Below are 20808 nucleotides of genomic sequence, written 5' to 3'. Positions count from 1 at the left end.
GTCCAACTGTAAGAGAGAAACATAACCAAGTTGCAGTATTTTTATCCATCATTCTTCAATGTGAAAAACAGATAAAACAGAAAGATCCAAAGATGTTGAAAAATGTTGCAGAGAGAAATATTTCTGTATCTTTTCCAGAGTTGTGCCTCAAGAAAATCCTGACTCTGAGGTTCCCTGGATGTCATGGTTGGTATTTGACATTATATAGACAAACGTCTTAATAATTAAAGTCCAATCAGCTGAAATTAGATTGTTTATGTAAGGTTTGAAGAGTAACTGCTGTGATTTTGGGCAGTTATGAGAAAAGTCACAGAGAAGGAACTCTCTTCTCTGTGGAGGAGCGAGGGAAGGAGTCATGATTAAACATCCATCAATCCCATTTGATATCAACGCTCCATTGGTTTGACTGTCCTTTGATACGATACAGATACTATTTTTGCGTGTAACGAGTAGTACATCATCATCGGAGCTGTCAAACATCAGTAAAAGAAACAAACCAATACCAAAAACGTAAATTGGAATGGCATGATCTGCGCTTGATCACTTGTTATTTTCTAAAGTTTATTGGCTAAAATTACTGCTAAAGAAAAATGCCAAACATTAAAATACATTTCTCCTAGCTTTAAATCTTATCTCTGTAGGGGCCAAAACATCCTTTTTTGGACACCTTAGAGGAAATGCATCCAACTAATGGGAAAGATGAAGTAAAAGTCCCAGAAAAAAAGCTGTAAGGGGTCGTTGTTGAAACCTTTATAGATACTCTGTGAGTACTGGTTTTTCTTATTTGTTTTTGTCACTAAATTCTTATTTAGTGACAAATATATTCAGATATAAAGTGAAAGCCTCAACAATTAAAAACATCTTAGCCATACGATACAAATACTATTTTTGTGTGTAAAGGGTCTTACGAGGTCATTGATGTCGTATAACATCTGCAAAAGAAACAAACCAAAAGCAAAAAAAGTGAATAAGAATGTCATGATCTGCACTTGACCTCTTATGTTATTTTTTAAAGTTTATTAGCTAAAATCACAGCTAAAGAAAAATGCCAAAATTAAAATACATTTCTTCTAGCTTTAAATCTTGACATTTTTTGGGGAAAATGTGTCATAAATAGTGCCATAAAATAAACTGCAAAGTAGTAGCTATAAAAACAACAGTGGTGGAAACTCTTTGTTACCTCTGAAGAGGACCAGCTATCTAGTAACGCCATCTGTAACAGAGAAAGATACAATTGAAGTTCCAGTCATTTTTATCCATAAGTTCTTCGATTTAAATAAAATCTGAGATGAACCAGAAAAAGTCAAAGATGCTGATAATGTTGCAAAGAGATTAATAGCTCCATGTTGGAATGAGTGGATCATTAGACTTTATTGGTGATAAACCAATAAATCAGCAAGCAGTCCTTTCACCTCAACTGAGTAAAAACAGAAATTAATTTTAAGTAACACCTCTTCCAAGTTTTTGGAGTGACTCTACATAGGATTCAAAGAGTAACTGCTATGATATTTGGGAGTTACTGGTTATAATTTTATTAATTTTCTTTTCTGGGATTGGCCTTTTACGTGCAGGACAGAGGAAAGGAGTCATGATTACCACAGTTCATTTAACGTCCATCAGTCCAGCTGATGTCAAGGCTCCATTGGTTCTCAGATTTGTATTTCATGGCTCCCTAATGCTAAAGCACCAAACCTATTTATGTAAACGCATTTACATAAATGCATATATGATCCATCATAATAATATATGCATTTATTAGTGAAAGATACAAAAAAATTATGGGTGTCATAGTGAAAACCTGCCTTAAGCTTGCCTAAAATTTTCTTATAAGTACTCCATAAATACTTGTTCTTGTTAAATATTAAAGCATCATACTGTAAAGTTAAAACCATATTATACAAATACTAGATTTATATGTGAAGGTTCGTACGTCACGGTTGATTTCTTCAGATGACAGTGAAAGAAACAGAAGCAGGAAAAGAGAGTCGATTAGAGGTATAATCTGCATCTGATCACTTCAGTTCAGTCATTTATTGGTAGAAATCAATGTTCCTCTAAAATACCAAACAGTAAGATATATTTGTTTTAGCTGCATCTCTTGCTTAACATTTAAGTTAAGAAATACTCAATACCTCTGCATCACAAACCACAACTTGAAGAGAAGAAAGCAGAAAGAAGAAAATCAGTTACCAGAGCAATAATTAACTATTTCTCACAATTACTATCCAGTTCCTGCCACAAACCCAAGGTTGAGGTTTTATAAAAAGAAAAATGAACCATTTCTTTAAAATCCTTGAACCTTCCAATAATCTCATCAGCTTTCAAAGCTTTTAAATTTGTATTTTACTGCAGCAGAGACGATCAAAAATCTTAAAGAGCTGACTGAAATCTGATTGTTTCCTTTGGCAATAAATTTCTACGTGTCCAGAAACATTTCTCCAGTTTGACTATAGCTGCATTGAAAACATGTGGTGTCCCTCAGGGATCAACTCTTGGACCCTTTGTTTTCTATTCCCACCAGTAGATCAAATTTACACTGAGTTAAGTTAAAATGGAGGCTGGTGCAGCTGTAAAACAAGTATTTTAAAAATAACCACACAGATTAAACCTCTTCATATAGTTTTGATGCCCTAGGAGGAATTGTAACAGAAATATTTTCACTTTGTCCTCAGGAAGACTCCAGCTGATGTATGGCAAGAAGTCCACATCCTCCTCTGCGATCAGCTTTGGGATGTCTGTGACGCCATCGTCTGCCTTCTTAGAATCCTAAAACAGGAAAAATTACTTTGGTTTGATTCAAAAACAACTCTGAACATGGCATGAAAACAAACAGACCCTCTCTTCAATGGCCACGAAGCTGGTGAACTGAGACAGTATGGAGAACTCTTTGCTCAGATCGATGATGAAGGACTTCAACTCTGCTTTTTTACCCTGAAAACACAAAAACAGGCGTTTCAACCAAGTTTAGCTGTGATTTGAGGTCAAAGGTGACACCATGCTGACCTCGTGTTCAGCTTCGGTGATATGAAGGTTTCCATCCTCGTAGTCTCTGATCAGGGCTCTTGCTGTGAGCTTATGAAGAAACTAAAACAACAAATCAATAGCTGAGGTTGATAGTTTTTCATATTTCAGTGTGTTTATATAGATAATAAACAGAGCCTCACTGTTCCTCTGGTCTTCTGCAGCTCTGTTGTTGACACCATGGTCTGAAGCTCCTGACCACGCAAATCTCCAAGAAGAGTCGCCTGCATGAAAAACCACAAATCTGATTAATTTTATCTTTAATCGTTAGTTGCAGCCAGTTCATGATCAACTCTACTCTCCTTTGTAATTTCTCTGATCAGCGATCAACCTGGCCCAGCAGGTAAAGCAGAGAAGAAGAACCAGTTGAATACCTGAGTGCAGTGGGGCACGAAGCCGTAAACCAGCGTGTGGCAGTCGTTGAACAGAGAGTTCAGCTGCTTCGGGGCTTGAACCGGAGGAGCTTTGGGGTTGAACTGCTGCCACTTCACAGAGACGGAGCTGCAGCCGGGAGACGACATGCGCTTCACCTGGCGCTTCACCTGCAGCCAGGTGTTCAGGTATCAGAACGTCTCCAGTTCAACTGATAAACACTCAAATTAATCTTCATAATGAATGTTTCTTATGTAAAATGCAACATGTGAATAACTCTATGGATTAATTAAACTCACTTCCATTTTGGATCATATAAAGATCATGAATGTTGTCAAGGACTAGTTGTGTATTGATAAACCCATTCAATTGTTAAAATATTAATAAATAGCCATCTTTAAATTCCATAGGTACTTCTTTATATTCATCAGTTCATCCAGAATCTCGTGATTGTTCTGTGATATTTTGCAATAAAAATAATTGATTTTGTGTTGCTCAACTTAAAATGACATTAAAAGTGACATTTTGTGACTCGCCATATTGACCATGGTCTATAACTTCAGTAAGGCAGAAAGAAGTTAGTCAAAATAAGAAATAGAGTTAACATCATCCAACATTTTTGACCAGTCCTGCAGAGATTTTTTAATGAACTTATAGTCAGTGGCAACATGGGCAACCACCCAGGGTGGTATCTTAAGGGGGGTTGGCATAAGTTCTGCAGAAATGTATAAACTAGAATCAGCCAACTGGAGATAAATTTGCACTTGCCTGTGATAGATCCAAAAAAGCTAATTATCTAGCCAGGCTATGTTAGGAGTGAGTGAGTGGTAGCCTCAACCACCCACAGTCACACTGTGATTATGACTCAAACTTTTGCCCGACAGAAAAGTTGGATGTGAGCTTGTCATGTGAATCAGAAAGTCTCACCTTCTCAGCCCAGGTGTGCTTTGCTTTAGAGTCGATAAACTCATAAGCTCCGCCCCCTGCCTGAGCCAGGACTCTCAACATGTGGCGATTGGCTGTGGAGCTGAAATGACAAACAGTCGCTTCACCTGCTTTGAAGAGGAACTAAAAATGAAAAAGAAGAGAGGGATGAAGCCCTTCCTCACCTGAAGCCGCAGGTGAAGAGGCGACTGTGCTGGACGTTGTCTCTGACCAGCTGCAGCGTGGCCGCCGCGTTCTGGATGTGGCCGTCTGACAGCAGCAGCAGGTTTCGCACGCCGGTGGACGGCGGCAGCAGGCTGAGCGCCCGGAGAGGCCGCCACAGCTCAGTGCTGCCCCCGACTGAAGAGCAGCTCTAACAGCAGACAGAACAGAATAAAGTTTGGAAATAGATTTTAATTCCAAGTAAGGCGGCAACTAATTATTATTTTAGTAATCAATTTTTCTTTTACATTAATCATTTATTTCATTTAACCACTTTAGTTTCTTTATACAATATTGGAAATACATTAAAAGTTGTAAATAAAGAAATAATTTAATTCCTTTTTTAAATAAGAAAACAAACATTTATTGCCTAAAATGCCATAACACAGCATTTCTTTAGAGTATGCTTGGTTATTTATAGCAAAGAATATGTTTTTTGTACAGTTTTGATTTAATTACTGCCATTATTATGTTGCTCTTTCAGCAAATTGTCTTTTTTACAGTTTGTGTACTCTAGTTTAGGATTAAACCATGACTGAAATTAGTTAACAATTATTTCAATAATCGATTAATCACGATCAATACAATTAGTCATTCAGCTTTAATTCCAAAATCAGAAAAAAAAAAGACAAAAAAGAAAAGACACACTCCCATATTCAGACTGAATATTTCTTGTTTTAGGTCAGTTAGGTTTACCAAAATTATTTATATTTATTAATATCCCTCCATTTAACTCAAATGTTTTGACCAGACAGAACTTTGCAAAGCCATGACATCATCACCTCCTGTTTCCTAAACGCTTGAGTTTTAGAATTATTTTTAAAATCATTTACAACCCAAATATTCTGAAAATAACAATCCAAAGTAACCTAAAATATAAATATTTGTGTCTGATTTAGACAGACTTTAAAAATGTTGATTTTTATGCAATTCATAAAAATATCTGGTCTCAACATTAATTTGAAATATAGCTAATCATTGCAAATAAAATCAGTGCAGTTTTAAAAAAAACAACTTTAAAAGTAAAGCATGAATTTGTGCAGTTTTTAGGATTTTCTCCAAATAAAGACGTTGCTAATGAGTCTGAACTCACCTTGATGAACTTCTTGGCTTCAGCTTGAACCTCGTCGAGTTTCTGAGCCGACAGAAAAGCTTCTGTGTGCTCTGAAAACCAAAAACAAGACAAATCAAAAGACAAAGCCAGGTTGATAGAGAGGAGATGGTGGTTGCTCCCGAATATAGTCACTAAATAAAGCAACACAAATTTTAAATCAAGAGGTGAAAAGTCAGATGCAGAAATGAACTGGAGGGAATTAAGATATTTCAGTACTATTATCAAATATAGTCTGTACTTTCCTACTGAGTTATTTTAGCAACTTGGAGGACAATTTCAAGGAACTTTTATATCATTTACAGGAGACTTTTAGAAAGTGCACTTTGTATGTTGAAGGTTACATGAAATTCTCCCAGGATAGCAACTTACAAGTTGAAAAAAAACTATAACTTCACGGAGAGATTGGGTTGTTTTAAATAATATCCAGTCAAAAAATAAAACAGTGAATTCTAATCATTTCTCTGCTCTTGTACCAACCAACCTGTTCCAAACAAAACGATGTTGATTTTAACGTCGTTCTTCAGATTCTTTAAAACCTGCAAGGCAATTTTCTGGGCCAGCTGGAACGACTCCCCCTTCATGGACTCAGATGTGTCCAGCAAAAGAACAACTTCACTGCCTTCAGAGTTGGAGTCAAACTCAAACTTTGGGTAGAAAACCAGCATGCAGGCCTGCAGCAGAGTAGACAGTTAATTCACTTAGTGTGGTGTGCCTCAGGGTTCAGTACTGGGACTCTCTGTGGAAGAGGGAAGGACAAACAGACCTGGCTCTCCTTGTCGGGGTGTTTCTCCACCCACATTCTGGGAAGATGAACCTCAGAGAGAGTGATAGACATCTGGAACCCATCTGACCCCATGACCTGATCTGGCAGAACACTGACCACTGCCTTACAGTCAGTCCTCTGGAAAACAAAATACAAACAAAATGAATTACATAAAAATAAGAAACAGGTAAACAATAAAGATTCATCCCCAAAAAATACGTTTTAGAGGTAAAACGCTTTAAAAATGCTAAATATGAACCCAGAAAAACAGATTAACTTGCAGATTATGTAACAATATGCAGATGATATGATTGTGTTTATTAAAAACAGCACCTTCATTTTGACTTCATGGCTGATGCACGTCAGGCTAGAGATTTCAAAGGGCATCTCCACCGACATGTCCAACGTAAACTCTCTGAAAACCAGAAAGAGAAACAGTAGTTAGTCCGTTTCTTTATACTTACTTAACCAAACAAAAAGGTTAAAGGTTAAATAATCCAAATCCAATAAGAAAACAGATCAGTGACATCATGAGTTAAAAAAAAAAAAATTCAATTATTCTCACCTCGCTGCTTCGTTGGCCACACAAACCTTCTCCACAGAGACCTGAAGGTATAGAGAGCACATAAAATGATCTCCAATTAACAATAACAAGTTTTAATGTAAAATGTTTCCTAAATTGACTAAATAAAATGATAGTAATATCAATTTCCTTTTAGAAAAATGCAGTGAACAATGACGGCAGCCATTTTGTAGATATATATTCCTCTTGCACTTTGGTCAAGAGTGCCTCAGGGTTCAGTACTGGGACTCTCTGAAAACAGATTGGTGTGGAAGAGGGAAGGACAAACAGACCTTCCCTCTTCCCTGTTCCTGTGGCTTTGTTAATCTCAAAGCCACAGGTTCGCCATGCTTTGCGCTACGTTTGCCTACCAAGATGGCGGTTTAGTGGCAGGATTACTTCCGGTTCAGACTTGTGAGAAGGATGTATTCTAGATAAATGCAACAACACATTGTTTTATTAAGTTTTGTGCTTTGCTGCTACACATGGCAACTATTCTGAAAGAATTTTCCTCAAATTTTTTAAAAAGCACATCAAATATTATCCTCTGAGTGCAGGCTCCGTCCCCTACCTGTGTGGTCTGGTTGAGCGCGGTGCTTTCCTGCCATGGAGCCACGCTGCCCGGCAGGGAGAACAGGATGCTCCCATCTCTGACCACCAGCTCTGACACAAAGGTCACCTTAATGAGGACAGTGGCACCGGGCGGCAGGTTGCCCACGCTGATGGTGAACACATCCTGCAGAGAGGAACCAATCAGAAAGGCTGGAATACTTTCCTGAAAACATCAGGATGTTCCCGGACATACAGGGGCGTCCTGGTCCATGAGGTACGCTCCGTGGCCTTTCGCTATCGCCTGTTTGTACTCCTTACGAGCCGTCTCCTTCTCCTTCACCTGAAAACAGCAGAACAGTCATATTAAAAAACAACCTAAGCTGCCATTGGACTTCCGTTCTACACCACATGGATGCAGTAAGTGATGCAAAAGAGGCCCAACCAAACTATGCTCCTTCTTTTTTGAGAAGTTTTAATTTGGAATCCTACTAACAATTATTTTTGTATTCTGATGATTAATTACATAAATTCTGCAAATTGTACAAAATCTGAAGTACATTAAAAATACTAAATAATTAAATTCTTTTACGTTCCTTCCCAAAATGCAGTAACAGTATTCATTTAGTGAAGATTTCATCATTTGTAGCAAAGGATGCATCTGAATATCATATCTCCTACTCCCAAGATCTTTTTAACAATATGGCCAGATAAATATTTAAAGAGGAGCAGCAAAAGCAAATGAGATGGATTATCTATGCCTGTCAAAAAAACTTATGAAATAACTTGTAATAAAATGTTTTTTAGCTTGAAATGAATCAATTGAACATAAGACCAAATTGATCCATTGTTCTGTCCAGTTCTAATAAAGTTGTATTTTGTGGAATATTTCTCTAAGTATTTCGCTTCAGATTACCTCTCCCACCACGTGTTTCCCATTGATGAAAGCTTCAAATCCGCACACGGCAGCCGAGTCGTCCAGTGGGAAGACGTACTTCGCCTCAATGGGCACTGAGCTCTGATTGGTGTATTTTTGGAAGATGATGACCTGACGGAGGAAAAAGCTTGAATCAGAACCAGAACCAGGATTAATGTGTCACTAAGCTGATCCAGGGGCTTCTCTTTCCAACCTGGGACAGAAGATCCATCAGTTTGCACTTTACATGGACAGCCTGCAGGGGGAGCTTCTGGCCTGAACTGTCCAACAGTCCAGCTGTAACGTCCTCCAGAGGATTCTTCACATTTTCTAGATCTTCTTCCACATATTCTGAAGGGAGATCTGCAGACAGAGTGGCTTGTTAGATGGGAATGTGTTTGAAAGCAGAAACAACACAGAAGCTTTTTAATTTTATTAAAACCTAGTTTATGAAATTACTAGATTTAATTTTTTAATTATTTTTTTTCCAGAAACAGGTCAATGTTTACTATCAACCCAAGGCAGAAATACACTAAAACATCTTAATTACTAAATTCTTTATTGATACATGGTCACTGTGACATTCAGTTAAATCAGGAGTGTCTAAAGTGCGGTGCAGGTGCCATTTGTGGCTTTCTGAATGGTGTGGAGTGGGTCCTCTACCAAAATTCTTCTAAAGTAGCAACAAAAGTATAACGTCATGGTGGCCGAATGTCAGGTATCTGCAGCTCACCGGGGTTCTTGCCAGGCTCAATGGGTTCTCTAGTCAGGTTGATGTCCGGATTGAAGTTCTTCTGCTCGTCTCCTTCCTTTTTGAACTGAACTACATACTTCATCTTCACTTGGTCAAGAGAGTAAACCACATACTCGTCATCCTGCAGCGCAGACAGAAAACAGCAATCAGTTTCCTCAAGGTGCAGCAGAGCTTTAACATGCTGAACATGTGATGGATATGCAGTTCTTCTGTTCCCACCTCAAAATCAGATTTAGTTTTGTTGGTTTGTCTGACTCCATGAACGCTGTGGTAGCCTTCAGGAGCCTCGGTCAGAGTGTGATCTCTCTTATAGAGATCTTTACAAACCCCCAGAGCCACATCGCACACCAGCAGGAGGCGCGATCCGTCTGTTTCACTGGGTTTGGCGTACTTCAGACTGGTGCTGAGAACACAGAGAGCCCATAGTGCAACAGGCCAACCAGAACATCCAAAACTGTTCTAACGTTGTTGTTTTCACACCAATAAACATGCAAGATGGATGAAGTTTGTTTACAAACCAACCTCAAAGCATCACCAAAGTAAATCCCACTGCCAAGGTTCCCCATGTCCGTTCTCGTAATCCCATGATGCTCCATTCCCACGTGGGGCAGCAGCAGACCTCTGAGGAACCAGATACAGGGTCAAACTCGTGTTTTCACACTTACATGAAACAAACGATGCCAAAGTTAACTGTTGTGGCCACTGCTAACTAAGCCTGAACATTAGTTCTGCTAAAGCACAAAACCAACACTGCATTTAGTGGAAGCTAATGCTAAAGCGCTACACCAACCTCATATTTGGTGGAAACTAAAGCCAAAACATAAACTCAATAAATAAATACAAAATAAATTCATAAAATAATATAGTTTAATATATTTCTTTTAGCACTGCTCACCTGGACATGATTCCTACAAAGTTGCTGGGGCTGGATGAATGGAGGAGGGGCTTAACGTTCCCAATCTCGCTCCGAAACGTTTGAAGCTCCACTGCTCTGTTGACACGCATGATCTGCTGGATCTGCACCGACCTGGAAACACACAGAGAATTAATGAATGGAAAAGGAGTTATGATTATATAACTTAAACTTCATCATACTCTTTTTAAGACTCAGTCACTGAATAAGTGGTGCATTTACATGTTTGAGTATGTAAATTTGTTAATACAGTGTTGTATTTACTTTTAGAGACATGAAAGTCTTTATTACTATGTTTTGTTGGTGAAATGTTTGTCTGAAATAAATGATCATCATCATAACGGACCTGTCAGTCAGCAGGGCGGCGATGTTCTGAAACACTGAGCTGCTGCGGGGAATGGCTTCGATGTGGCAGCGAAGAGCGCGGTACTTCCCCACGGAGGACGGCTTTGGGTCGTTCATGGTCATCTCGGTCATATTCAGAACATCCCGGATTAACTGCAGGAAAATCAATCAATCAAGTTAGCTGAGCAGTGGGGGCCGGCAGGGGGCGCCATCTAGAACGATGGAGGGAAGAGGAGAAAGAAAATCTGCTACAATAAAGTCACAGTAAGAAATAAATTAATTAATTGACAGACAAATTGCATTATTTATTATTTTTCTCTCTGTCAACCAAAATCTAGGTGATAAAAATCTCCAGTTTGTTGTTTTATTCTCAACTTACCCTTTTTTGAAGGACAATTTTAATAATAATGCAAGAAGATGTTCTTGCATTATTACGCCATTACTTGAAAACGGCATAATAATGCCATTTGCAAAATTGGATAACTGCCCAATTTTGTACGAATGTAAAAGTTATTAAATGTAAAGAAAAACACATTCTAATGTTGATGTGCCTTTACATATTTTGTAGCATATCCAGCCAGAAGCTAATGCTTGTCAAAGTGTTTGGGAATCTCTGGTGTGAAAATCCTACCATAAAGTTGTGCATTGTTGTTACCTGACAGAGATCCAGCTTCTGAGACAGAAACCTGGCTGTAGGTGTCTGAGGTCTGGGCTCCCTGTGAGGCAACAGGGTGAAAACCTCGTCCAGGAGGGACGACACCTCATCCTCATTTCCCTCCTTCAGTTTCCTCTGAGCCTGAAGCAGAAGGCCTTCAGCTCTGCTCACCTGAAACAGCAACAGCTTCATGAGGACGGAGCCTCGGATCTGACCCTGATCCGACTGCAGATCGGTTCAAACCCACATCGTTCAGGCTGAGTCTGGAGATGGGGACACTGATGATGTTTTCAAGGCAACCGTGAGCTTCGGTCCACAGAAGCTCCACAAACGCCGCCACGTCAGGGGACAACTCACCGGAGTTCAGTTTCTCCTCCAATAGCAGCTGAAGGTCATTCAGAGAGAAGATCAGAAACATCAAGGTCAACAGGTGATTAATGGTGACCTATTATGTTTCCTGGAACAGGTTAGGATCATACAAAATATGTTCATTACCCCTTAATGCGCAAAATTATTCTTTGATAATGAGATTTTATTTATCTTAGGGCCTCCTGTCACTTTAAATGTCCCCAATTCAACATTTACACTCAAACAGGAAAATGGCTGCAAACAGATGCACAATTATTCAACCATACATCTTTGAAAAGCAGAAGTGGAGCCTCCTACACAACTAATAGGAATGCAGCAATAGTTTCTGAATGGTAAGTCAACAACAAAATTCTTGTATTTTCCTGCAGCCATTATACGGCGCACACAGCAATGAAACCAGCTGACCAACTGTGCTGTTGCTAGGTAATGGGCGGCGCCTGCTGGTTTTTGAAATGCCTCATTTGCAAAACACCAAAAAACTCATTGCCAAAAAACTGATATTTGTAACACTTAGAAGCAGTTTAGACCCAAATGCAAGAGCAAAAATTAGCAAAATATGATTTGTGCAAAGTTGTACATTCAGGCTAATACTGCTGTTATGGTTGATAACCGATTTAAATTATGTGTCATGGTTGTTTGAAAAAGCGGGGAGAGGGGGCACTGAATGTTGTTCACCCAGGGCACCTAACAGGCTAGGACCGCCCTGGTACAATGCCACATGTGGTGCAGCGTGTATCAGACCTGCTCCAGGGGGGCAGAGCCCAGGTGTGGCGCTTCAGCAGGAAAGCTGCTCATCCTCTGCAGCTCAGAGCGCTCCAGTTCCTCACTCAGCGCCTTGTAAACGTCCAAAGCTTCTTCTGAGGTGGACAGGAACACCAGCTGATCCATCACAGCTGCCTTCTGTTGGAAAAACCATTTAAGACTGTTTTATTCCAAGATGATTTAAAGGGAAATCCAGGAGACAAAAAGCAGAAACAATTAAGAAGTAAGTCAGGGACTTCTGATCTGATTCAGCTTATGCTATTAAAAAAAAAAAAAAAAAAAAAAAAACGGTTTCAAAGACACCAAATATTTGTATCATTATGCATCTGCTGTACTGGAACACTGAAATGAGGAGAACAATTCATAATTTTATTATATATGCTGGATTAAAACACCCACTGCCTTCTCCAAATGTCAAATTCCTTTGTTTTAAAATCCTACTGAAAATATGATCAATTTTGCACACATGAGCCCTGAATGTATGATGGAGAATTTGGGTCAAAAGGACAAATAAAAAAAATTTAAAAATACTATATTGAGATTAAAGCAATTGAAATACAAGAAGAAAGTCAAAATAGTTCAAGAATAATTTGTAGTAATACCAGAATAAAGTCATATTTTCAGAATAAAGTTATAATATTACAAGAATAAAGTCATAGTATATCACTTTGTAATTTTGACTTTATTGTCTTAATTTTATTTATCACTTTCTTAGCATGGCCCTAATCCTCCGTCAGACTGAAGGAGCAGAAGCTCCTGTTTGTCCGTCTGACGTCTTAATGCAATAACTTTGCTTAATGAGTAACTTTGAGTTGCAAGTTGGTGGGATCATGTCCAAACCAGTTCTAATGGTCCCTCTGTCTTAATGGTTTCATACCTTTGACAGCACGTTGTCCTTCCGGTATCTGGCCACACGATAGCGCCGTCCCTGCTCGTCTTTTGCACTCTGCAGCTCCAACACGCAAAACCTGCCGCCGTTCTCCTGCAGACCAACCGCCATCAGTATGAATCCCAGCTTCAAAACAGAAATGGAAGATAAAACTTCTCCCTCACCTGTCCGAAAATGGAGTACTTCGCCACCTGGAAATCATCGGGGAACGCTGGGTGAGCAGAGTCAGACTCTTTGTAGATTCTGGGTAAATCAATGAGTTGAGGGTTAAATGACAGTTTTAATTACTAAAAACTCTGGGTGACTAATTCCAGCTTCTATATCGGTAGTTTGATCTGCAGTATCTCTAATAAGTTAACAAGAGAGCTACCAGAAGACCGGATCAACATTAGATTATTTCGGATCAAACTAGAGATATAGAAGTCATTTTCCTCACCTAGACTTTTTGGTAAATAAACTGAAACAATTTAATTATACTATTGAAGTTATTTTTTGCACTTTCTGGCAAAAATGTTGACTTTAGAGTCAAAGCTAACTCTGAATAATTTCTATTTTCTTGCTGTTTCAAGCAGCCAATCAGACTTTAGGGTTTTATTTAAATCGCTTTACTTCCGCCAAGTGAGGAAGATGGCACAGGTTGACAGTTTAATATAAACATTAAAAAATGATGAAATAATGAGACAATTATGAAACCACTTATTTAAGGGACCTATAATTAATTCTACATTTAATTATTTATTTCCAGTTTAAAAAATAACTAATGATGCATTAAAATAATCACTTCATTAGTTATTTAATTATTATAATTTCACTCTCCAAATCTCCTTTAACTCAGGAACTCTATAGCCATTATTGTAGCTTTCAACCTAAATCTCCCCTGTGAAAATCAGATGAAAATACTTAAATTCAGATTAAGTCTGAAGTTTGGATGAGGATGATGATAATGACGACGTTGGTCCCACCTGAACTTCTGTTTGTTGCTTTTAACAGCTGGTTCCTCTGATGAGGTCGGACCTTTTGGAAGCTCGGCTACAACAAACAGAAACATTAGACACAGAAACACATTATTATTCCAAGTCTTAACTACAATCTGCAGGGTCATTTTTATTGAACGTTTGTTCAATAAAAATGCTACAGTGAGGTCCAAAACACAACACCTTTCTCATATACTGAGGAAGAAAAAATATCATAAAATTAAATTCCTGTCAGTCTCTAAACCTTCACCAATGATTGTACTTCTTGTAGCCCTTCTACAATACTTTTGAACATGTTTTGAGACCTTTGTAAGTTAGTGGAGCTCTCTGCGGTGACTTCCAGGGAGGAGGAGGATCTGGAGATGGTGAAGTGTCCATCTTGTACTCGTCCACAGACAGAAGAATGCCTCTCTCCACACATTTATGCAGATAATCCAAGCCGACCACCGGTGTCTGGTTCTTCTGGATGCTGCGCAGCCTGCTGGAGCTCAGGTTGGACAAGTTGGAGGTCACCACCAGAGAGCACTGTGGGAAATGTAGGCAAAAATGTGACACTGAATTTCTAAAATTTAAAATACCGATAATTGGTTAATGAATCCAATTTGGTACAAAGCTCTCAAAAGTATTGAAATGGATATCATAAATAAAGAAAACTTTTATCTCAGAATGCTAAGCTGCAGAGTTAATTCTGAATAATAAATATATTGACATTCTAATTTTACTAAATATTTTTGTAAACCAGAACTGAGAGCCAAACTAAACAAGTCAAGAAACCAGCTACTAAGCGTACAATCAAATGCTACCAAGTGTAAAGCTAACAGTTATTAAGTGCAACCCTTTTAGAAATGTTTTAGAGATGTATTAAGAGCAAAACCCACAAATGCTAAGACCAAAGCTAACAGATACTAAGCGTACAGCTGCTGAGTGTAAAGCTAACAGCCAATAAGCGTAAACCTGCTAAAGGTGAAGCTAAGCACAAAATGTAAAGCTGACAGCTATAATAAATAACCAAATATTGTTGGTTTAGGGTAAAGCTAAAAGCTACTAAATGTAAAACTAATAGCTACTAGTAACAGCCATCAATCCAGGTATTATAATCCTATTAGCTACTAAAATTAAAACTAATAACTAAGCAGAGTATGCAAATTAAAATCAAGATAACACAAGCTAGCAGTTATTAAAGCTTTAGATATTTTATCAACTTAAGCTAACCACTTTTCAGAGTCTGGTTTATTACCTATAAATCTTGTATTATCTGGCTTATTAACACTGTTAAAGTAACAAAGGTTTACCAAAACGCTCAGGTAAAAATGGATCTTCCCACCTGTTTGTTGATGATGAAAGAAATGCTGCCTCCATTCAACGTCACTATTGATTTCAGCTTCTTCTTCTCCTTGAAAGGCAAGTTTTTGAGCTCCAGAAGAAACGAGCAGTTGTCAAACACTCCCATCCTGCCCGAAGAGAGGAAATACAAACACACTCAAACAAGAAACAGATCACCTACTTTTCCATTTCCCTAATCATGCAGTCAAGGAGTCCAGACTCACCGGCCCTTCACAAACTGTATCAGGTGTAAACTTTCTAAATAGTAAAACTATCAGACAATCCTTCTACCACTTCCTGTCATTGTCTTCTTTGTGGTTTCTCCCAGTAGAAACATCTAATTGTTGATCATGTCACTTACGTGATGCAAAAAAGTGTGAATGAGAAATAAACCAATTTTAATAAGGCCAAAAACTACCTCATCCAAAACTTATCAAAAACTTTTTTCCCCAAATTGACATGTTTCCATTAAGCTAATCTATTTTTAAATGCCAAATTGCCCAGTTATATGCTTTATCTGCATCAAGCCAGCCAACTTTGTATTTTGAATTGCACTTGGGGCCGCAAAAAACCAGTCCAAGGGCCACCAATGACACCCGGGCCACACTTTGGACACCCCTCCACTAAGCAGAACTCTTGAAAACCAATGGATTCAACATAATAGTGTTTGTATTGGTGCATGCAACATGGTGCATGATGAACACCAGAAGATTGTTCAACCTCAAAGGGGAACAAAGCAGCTTAACTAGCGTTAAACTAAACATCTACGGGTCATAATAAATAAACATCAGATAAAATCTAATATTTTCTAAAATAATTCTTTATTAACTCTTCCTGTTGTAAACAAACACGGAAGTGAAGCTGCAACACCGCCCTGAACCTCTCCTGTAAAACACCTGAATCTGCAAACACACGCAAAAAATCACGGAAATAAAACCGATTTTCTTCGCCATTTCTGCAACTTATTAGTAAAATTACAGTTTTTAATCTTAAAGTAGGACGATCTAAGGTTTTCCTAAGACTAAACAACTAAAACACATTTATTTGATCTTAGCTAACATTAAATCTCAGAGAAAGAGTCTTTGAGTTTAGTTATTTACCTGATGTCAAGAGTCCAGAAAAATTATTTCCGTAGAAATTTCTGCTCCAGTTGTTTGGAAAGGCGACAAGCTAACGGCAGCGACAGGGAGAACAACATCCGGTTGGAAAGACTTCAAAATAAAAGCCCCGAGGAAAAGGACGATTTAAGAACCGAAAGCTCAGCTAAACTGACAAGGAAAACTTGGGACCAACTGCACCATCAAAAAGCAGAGGTACCTTTGAACACAAAATTATTACTTTTACTCTAATTGAAAAAAATTGTCATCAGAAAAATCACAAAAAGCACCGAGCTGGTCGTTCAAACATTTGCTGCTTATTTTCGTCTAAATGAAAACATGACTTTCCTGACAGGAAATGACATCACTTTCGCTTACTGTAGCTTTACAGGTAATCAGCTCATTTCCTGCTTTGGAGCAGGACTTCCAGTTACTGACGTTGAGCTGTAGCTCCATGCTGCCCCCAGTGGAAGAGAAGAGCAAGTACACACAGCTGATACTTTCCAATCAGATGGAAATTAGTCTTTATTTTATCTTTTAACTTTCTTACATTAATCTGTTTTGATTTTTACTTTGTGTTCACGTCTGCATCAATGGGATGTATTTGGTAAAACATTTAAACAAAGATCAATAGAAATGTTCCAAAAAGACACAGAACAGGGTGGTAATTTTCCAGAATAACTCTTTAATGACCAACCTCTTCTTATGAACCCTGACTCGTCTGCTTCTTTTTACTAAAAAGCAACAGGAATAATAAGAACAAACATATCCAGCTTAAAAAACAATACAGGAAGATACAAGATCATTAAAACAACAAAAACATATTTCTATTATGTTATTGGAAGAGAACAGAGATTAATGCTGTTACCTCAACATTCACTGAACCCTCCGATTTAGATATAAATAAAAACTAAAGTCTCTACAGCAACAGACAGATGTTTTCTGAATACAAAATCAAAATATTTACATGTTAAATAAAATTAACATAAATAAAACAACAAAAATTGAGAAAATAAATGTCATACAGCTACAATTAAAAATATTCCAGTGACTTCAAAGTTAATAAATTACCCCCAAAGTGACAATAAAGAGCAGCTTCCTTATTTCCTCAGGAGAACTACAGAATAATTCTGAATTTGTCTGTTCTCCTTCTGTTTCCCTTTAAAATATACAAAAATCTTCCTGAAAGTCACATTCTGAAACTTATAAAACACTAAAATGATATTTTTGATACCTAATATCGACATGTGAGGCATTAAAATCTAAGTCTTATTTTAAAAAACTATTAAAAACATGCTTGTATTTCAGGAGCAGGGACGAAGTCAGATGGAAAAAGTAAAAGGTGAAGACAGCAGGATGGTTGCCGGTTAGCCCCAAAGGTTTTCTGTGCGGCCAAACTTGTAGATCAGAGAGCTGCAGAGAAACGCTGTTGTTTGTTACTCAGACATCTCAGTACGGAGGCCCAGAAGGGTCAACAATAGGCAAAAATACACAGCGGAATAATAAAACAGAATTTATGCTAAAGCAAACATTATGCAAAAACTGGAATAAAGCCAAAACAGAAACCATCCTATGCTAAAATGGACTTTACCCTAAAATGGAATTTATGCTAACACTGAAGTTATGCTAAAATGAAAATTATGCTAAATCAGGATGCTATGATAAAGCAGAAATTGTTCAAACAAAAGGTAAAGTGAAGTTATTCTAAATTAAAGTCATGCTAAAACAAAAGCTTACAAACTTGTTAGCATAACATAGCAAGTTATCCTTAATTTCTGCTGTAGTTTAAGTTTTTTGGCTTATTTTGTAGCTTTAATTTTGTTGACTTTTCTAGGCCACCTCAACTTCCTGCATCTTATTTCTATCTCAGAGTTTTCTCCTCTGAGACAGCAGCTATTTCTAACTTCAGGTCATTAAGCAACAAAAAGCAGGAGCTGCTTGACTTTACAGTTTAGTTCCAGGTTTTACTCACCTGAAGAAGATGAAGGCGTTCTGAAAGAACACGGCCAGACCCGGAGCAACATCTTTCTCTGAGAAAAAGGGAACATCACAAAGTTTTTTATTATTTTCAGACCATTGACATATTATTGTTAAAAGCATGTTAAAGCTGCTGGAGAGTTTGATGCATCACAGTATCATCAGCATAGAAGTGGAAGTTTGACCAGAACATTTAGTATTTAAGATAAATGTGACACCTGAGGAATATCTACGGGCAAATCAAGAATTAGATTTCCAAATATTTTCGTAAATGGGTCAATTAAATTGAAAGCAAATCTAGGTCCTAATTTTATACTTTTCATTTGAAAAATACATATATTTTCTCCGACTGAAGTTGGCAGACTTGACAAAAATGATTCTGTAAATCATGAAAAATTTGGAATGAAATGTTTTTTTTTTGTATTATTAAAAGGAAGGCATAAAATATTTTAAAAATATTAAAACAAATATTACTTGCTATGCCAATAAATATACATTTGAATAAGATTAAGTTTTTAACTGTTTACTAAAAGTTAAGAATTGTAAATCTTTATCAACATTTGATCAAATTTGCTTAATTCTGGAATTGCTTTCGAGGACCGCCCAAAATCATCCCAACAGCCGCAAATGGCCCTCAAAACATATATTGGATACCCCAATTAGAAAAAAAATCTTCTTTCACACAGTGAGTTAATTTACGTTGTCATGTTTTTCCTCTTAAACATGGTTTGAATCAGTTTTTTTAAATATTAATTGTAATTTACACATAAACATGTTTCTTTATTAGTTTCCTGTCTGAATCAGAAGAATAAAAACAAACAAACATGGAGGAGATGGAAGGAAACTTACTTGGCATGACGTACGCTCCGAACAGGATCCAGATGGAGCCGATGAACGACCCAAACATCATCATGAAGCCGATGAAGAGCCAGAGACGAGCGCCTGGAGTTCCAGAAACACTTCAGGTTTATAAGGATGCGACCAAAAACTTTAACTTCCCCGGTGATCAGAACCAGAACCCTTCAGAACCAGAACCCATCAGAACCAAGGCTCAAGCGGCTCACCTGTCCGCCCAAGGCAGCCCTCGCCGTACGCGTCTCCTCTCACCTGGCCGTTGGAAACGGCGTTGATCCTGGAACAGACAGGAACAGTGGCAGCCATTACTAATCAGGACGGAACACCCTGATACTGGTTTTACTGGAACAACAGTGGCAAAGGGTTTATGCTACTAGTGAGGTCATCCAACCATCCATCCATTCATCCATCCAAACATAGTTTCATCCAACCATGGTATCCTGCATCCATCCATCCATCAGTTATTTGTTCCTCACATGAAGAAAGCGATGGTGGAAAAAACTCCACATGTGTGGAATGAGTGGTTCATCATTTCCTGAGATGGGAACATGACTGCAGCATCGATCATGATCCACCAGCCGGTGAAGAACTGCAGAAAAACAGAAACTCCGCTCAGAAACAGGAAACCATGAAACCAATAAACGGTTGTCCAGTTTAAAACCCATCGGGTGCCACTAACCAGGGATCCAGCCACCACCGAGGCCACAGCGTTCCTCCGCTCTCCCCAGTCAAACCAGTCGCACTCCGGCCAGCGGAAGTTATCCAGGAAGCCAGCCATCATCCGCAGGGTTTCCTCCCACCGGTCGATCCGTCTCTTTGGCCCGGTCCGAGCAGACTTCCTGCAGCTCCTCCAGGAAACAGAGGCTCTGAAAATATGCATGAAGGTTTAATTTACCTCCTCAGTTTCGAATATTCTGTCTCTGAAACAGAAGAGGGGCTATGATAAATAATAAAAGCAGGAATCAAATAATTCATTATTTTCTCAGTAAATGACTAACATCAGATTTCAGTCTAAATGAAGCGGCTTTAGTTTCAGTTTACAAAAATCCTTCTTTACATTTTAGCAACAGAAAGCGCCACTCATTTTAAACAATTAATATCGACACATTAAATCCATTAGAGCTTTTTAATTGGTTTTAAAATCAAACGTTTGGTCTGTAGCAGCGACTATAATGTCAACATGCAGCTTAATAAACTACTACTCACCTTTATTTACCCCGATTACCCTGAAAAATACTCTGATTACTTCAAATCAAACACAGATATTCCTGCTTCTCTGGCTCATCTTCCTTTCGGTTTGTTTATGGCTGGAGAAACAGCCGCAAGCTGCGCTACCGGCCCCTGCTGGTTGATAGTGTAACTACAAGGGGTTTAAATAGGAAAATGACATTGATCTAAACTAGCCTGCCTATAAAATACAAATAACTATCGTTTAATCTAAACCAAAATAAA

At 38.2% G+C, this 20808-nt stretch overlaps 2 protein-coding genes across 2 annotated transcripts; both read right to left on the bottom strand.

Annotated features, from left to right (window-relative positions):
• Nucleotides 1-3: 3 nt before the first annotated feature.
• On the bottom strand, nucleotides 4-16610 carry LOC129374530 (protein mono-ADP-ribosyltransferase PARP4-like). The gene is made up of 32 exons (XM_055052991.1): nucleotides 16528-16610; nucleotides 15429-15555; nucleotides 14410-14629; nucleotides 14093-14159; nucleotides 13295-13373; nucleotides 13119-13223; nucleotides 12221-12379; nucleotides 11358-11495; nucleotides 11111-11281; nucleotides 10457-10608; nucleotides 10093-10224; nucleotides 9720-9818; nucleotides 9417-9600; nucleotides 9177-9318; nucleotides 8658-8806; nucleotides 8444-8575; nucleotides 7784-7870; nucleotides 7550-7714; nucleotides 6982-7022; nucleotides 6750-6831; nucleotides 6417-6554; nucleotides 6135-6324; nucleotides 5633-5703; nucleotides 4503-4690; nucleotides 4321-4420; nucleotides 3396-3563; nucleotides 3165-3245; nucleotides 3004-3084; nucleotides 2836-2931; nucleotides 2662-2766; nucleotides 1181-1213; nucleotides 4-932 (listed from the first exon to the last, which is right to left on the bottom strand). The coding sequence occupies exons 2-32, from the start codon at nucleotides 15552-15554 to the stop codon at nucleotides 852-854; spliced, it is 3762 nt and encodes a 1253-aa protein (XP_054908966.1). The 5' UTR covers nucleotide 15555; nucleotides 16528-16610; the 3' UTR covers nucleotides 4-851.
• A 579-nt stretch (nucleotides 16611-17189) lies between these two features.
• Nucleotides 17190-20662, bottom strand: LOC129374482 (transmembrane protein 50B-like). Its single transcript, XM_055052930.1, has 7 exons — nucleotides 20563-20662; nucleotides 20036-20222; nucleotides 19833-19945; nucleotides 19566-19633; nucleotides 19351-19443; nucleotides 18497-18554; nucleotides 17190-17937 (listed from the first exon to the last, which is right to left on the bottom strand). The coding sequence occupies exons 2-7, from the start codon at nucleotides 20135-20137 to the stop codon at nucleotides 17892-17894; spliced, it is 480 nt and encodes a 159-aa protein (XP_054908905.1). The 5' UTR covers nucleotides 20138-20222; nucleotides 20563-20662; the 3' UTR covers nucleotides 17190-17891.
• Nucleotides 20663-20808: the final 146 nt, after the last annotated feature.

Source organism: Poeciliopsis prolifica, unplaced genomic scaffold (assembly GCF_027474105.1).
Source record: "Poeciliopsis prolifica strain line A6 unplaced genomic scaffold, Auburn_PproV2 SCAFFOLD036, whole genome shotgun sequence".
In the NCBI taxonomy this organism is placed as follows: domain Eukaryota; kingdom Metazoa; phylum Chordata; class Actinopteri; order Cyprinodontiformes; family Poeciliidae; genus Poeciliopsis; species Poeciliopsis prolifica.
Note: the sequence above shows the minus strand (reverse complement) of the source record. Positions and strands in the feature narration are given on the sequence as shown.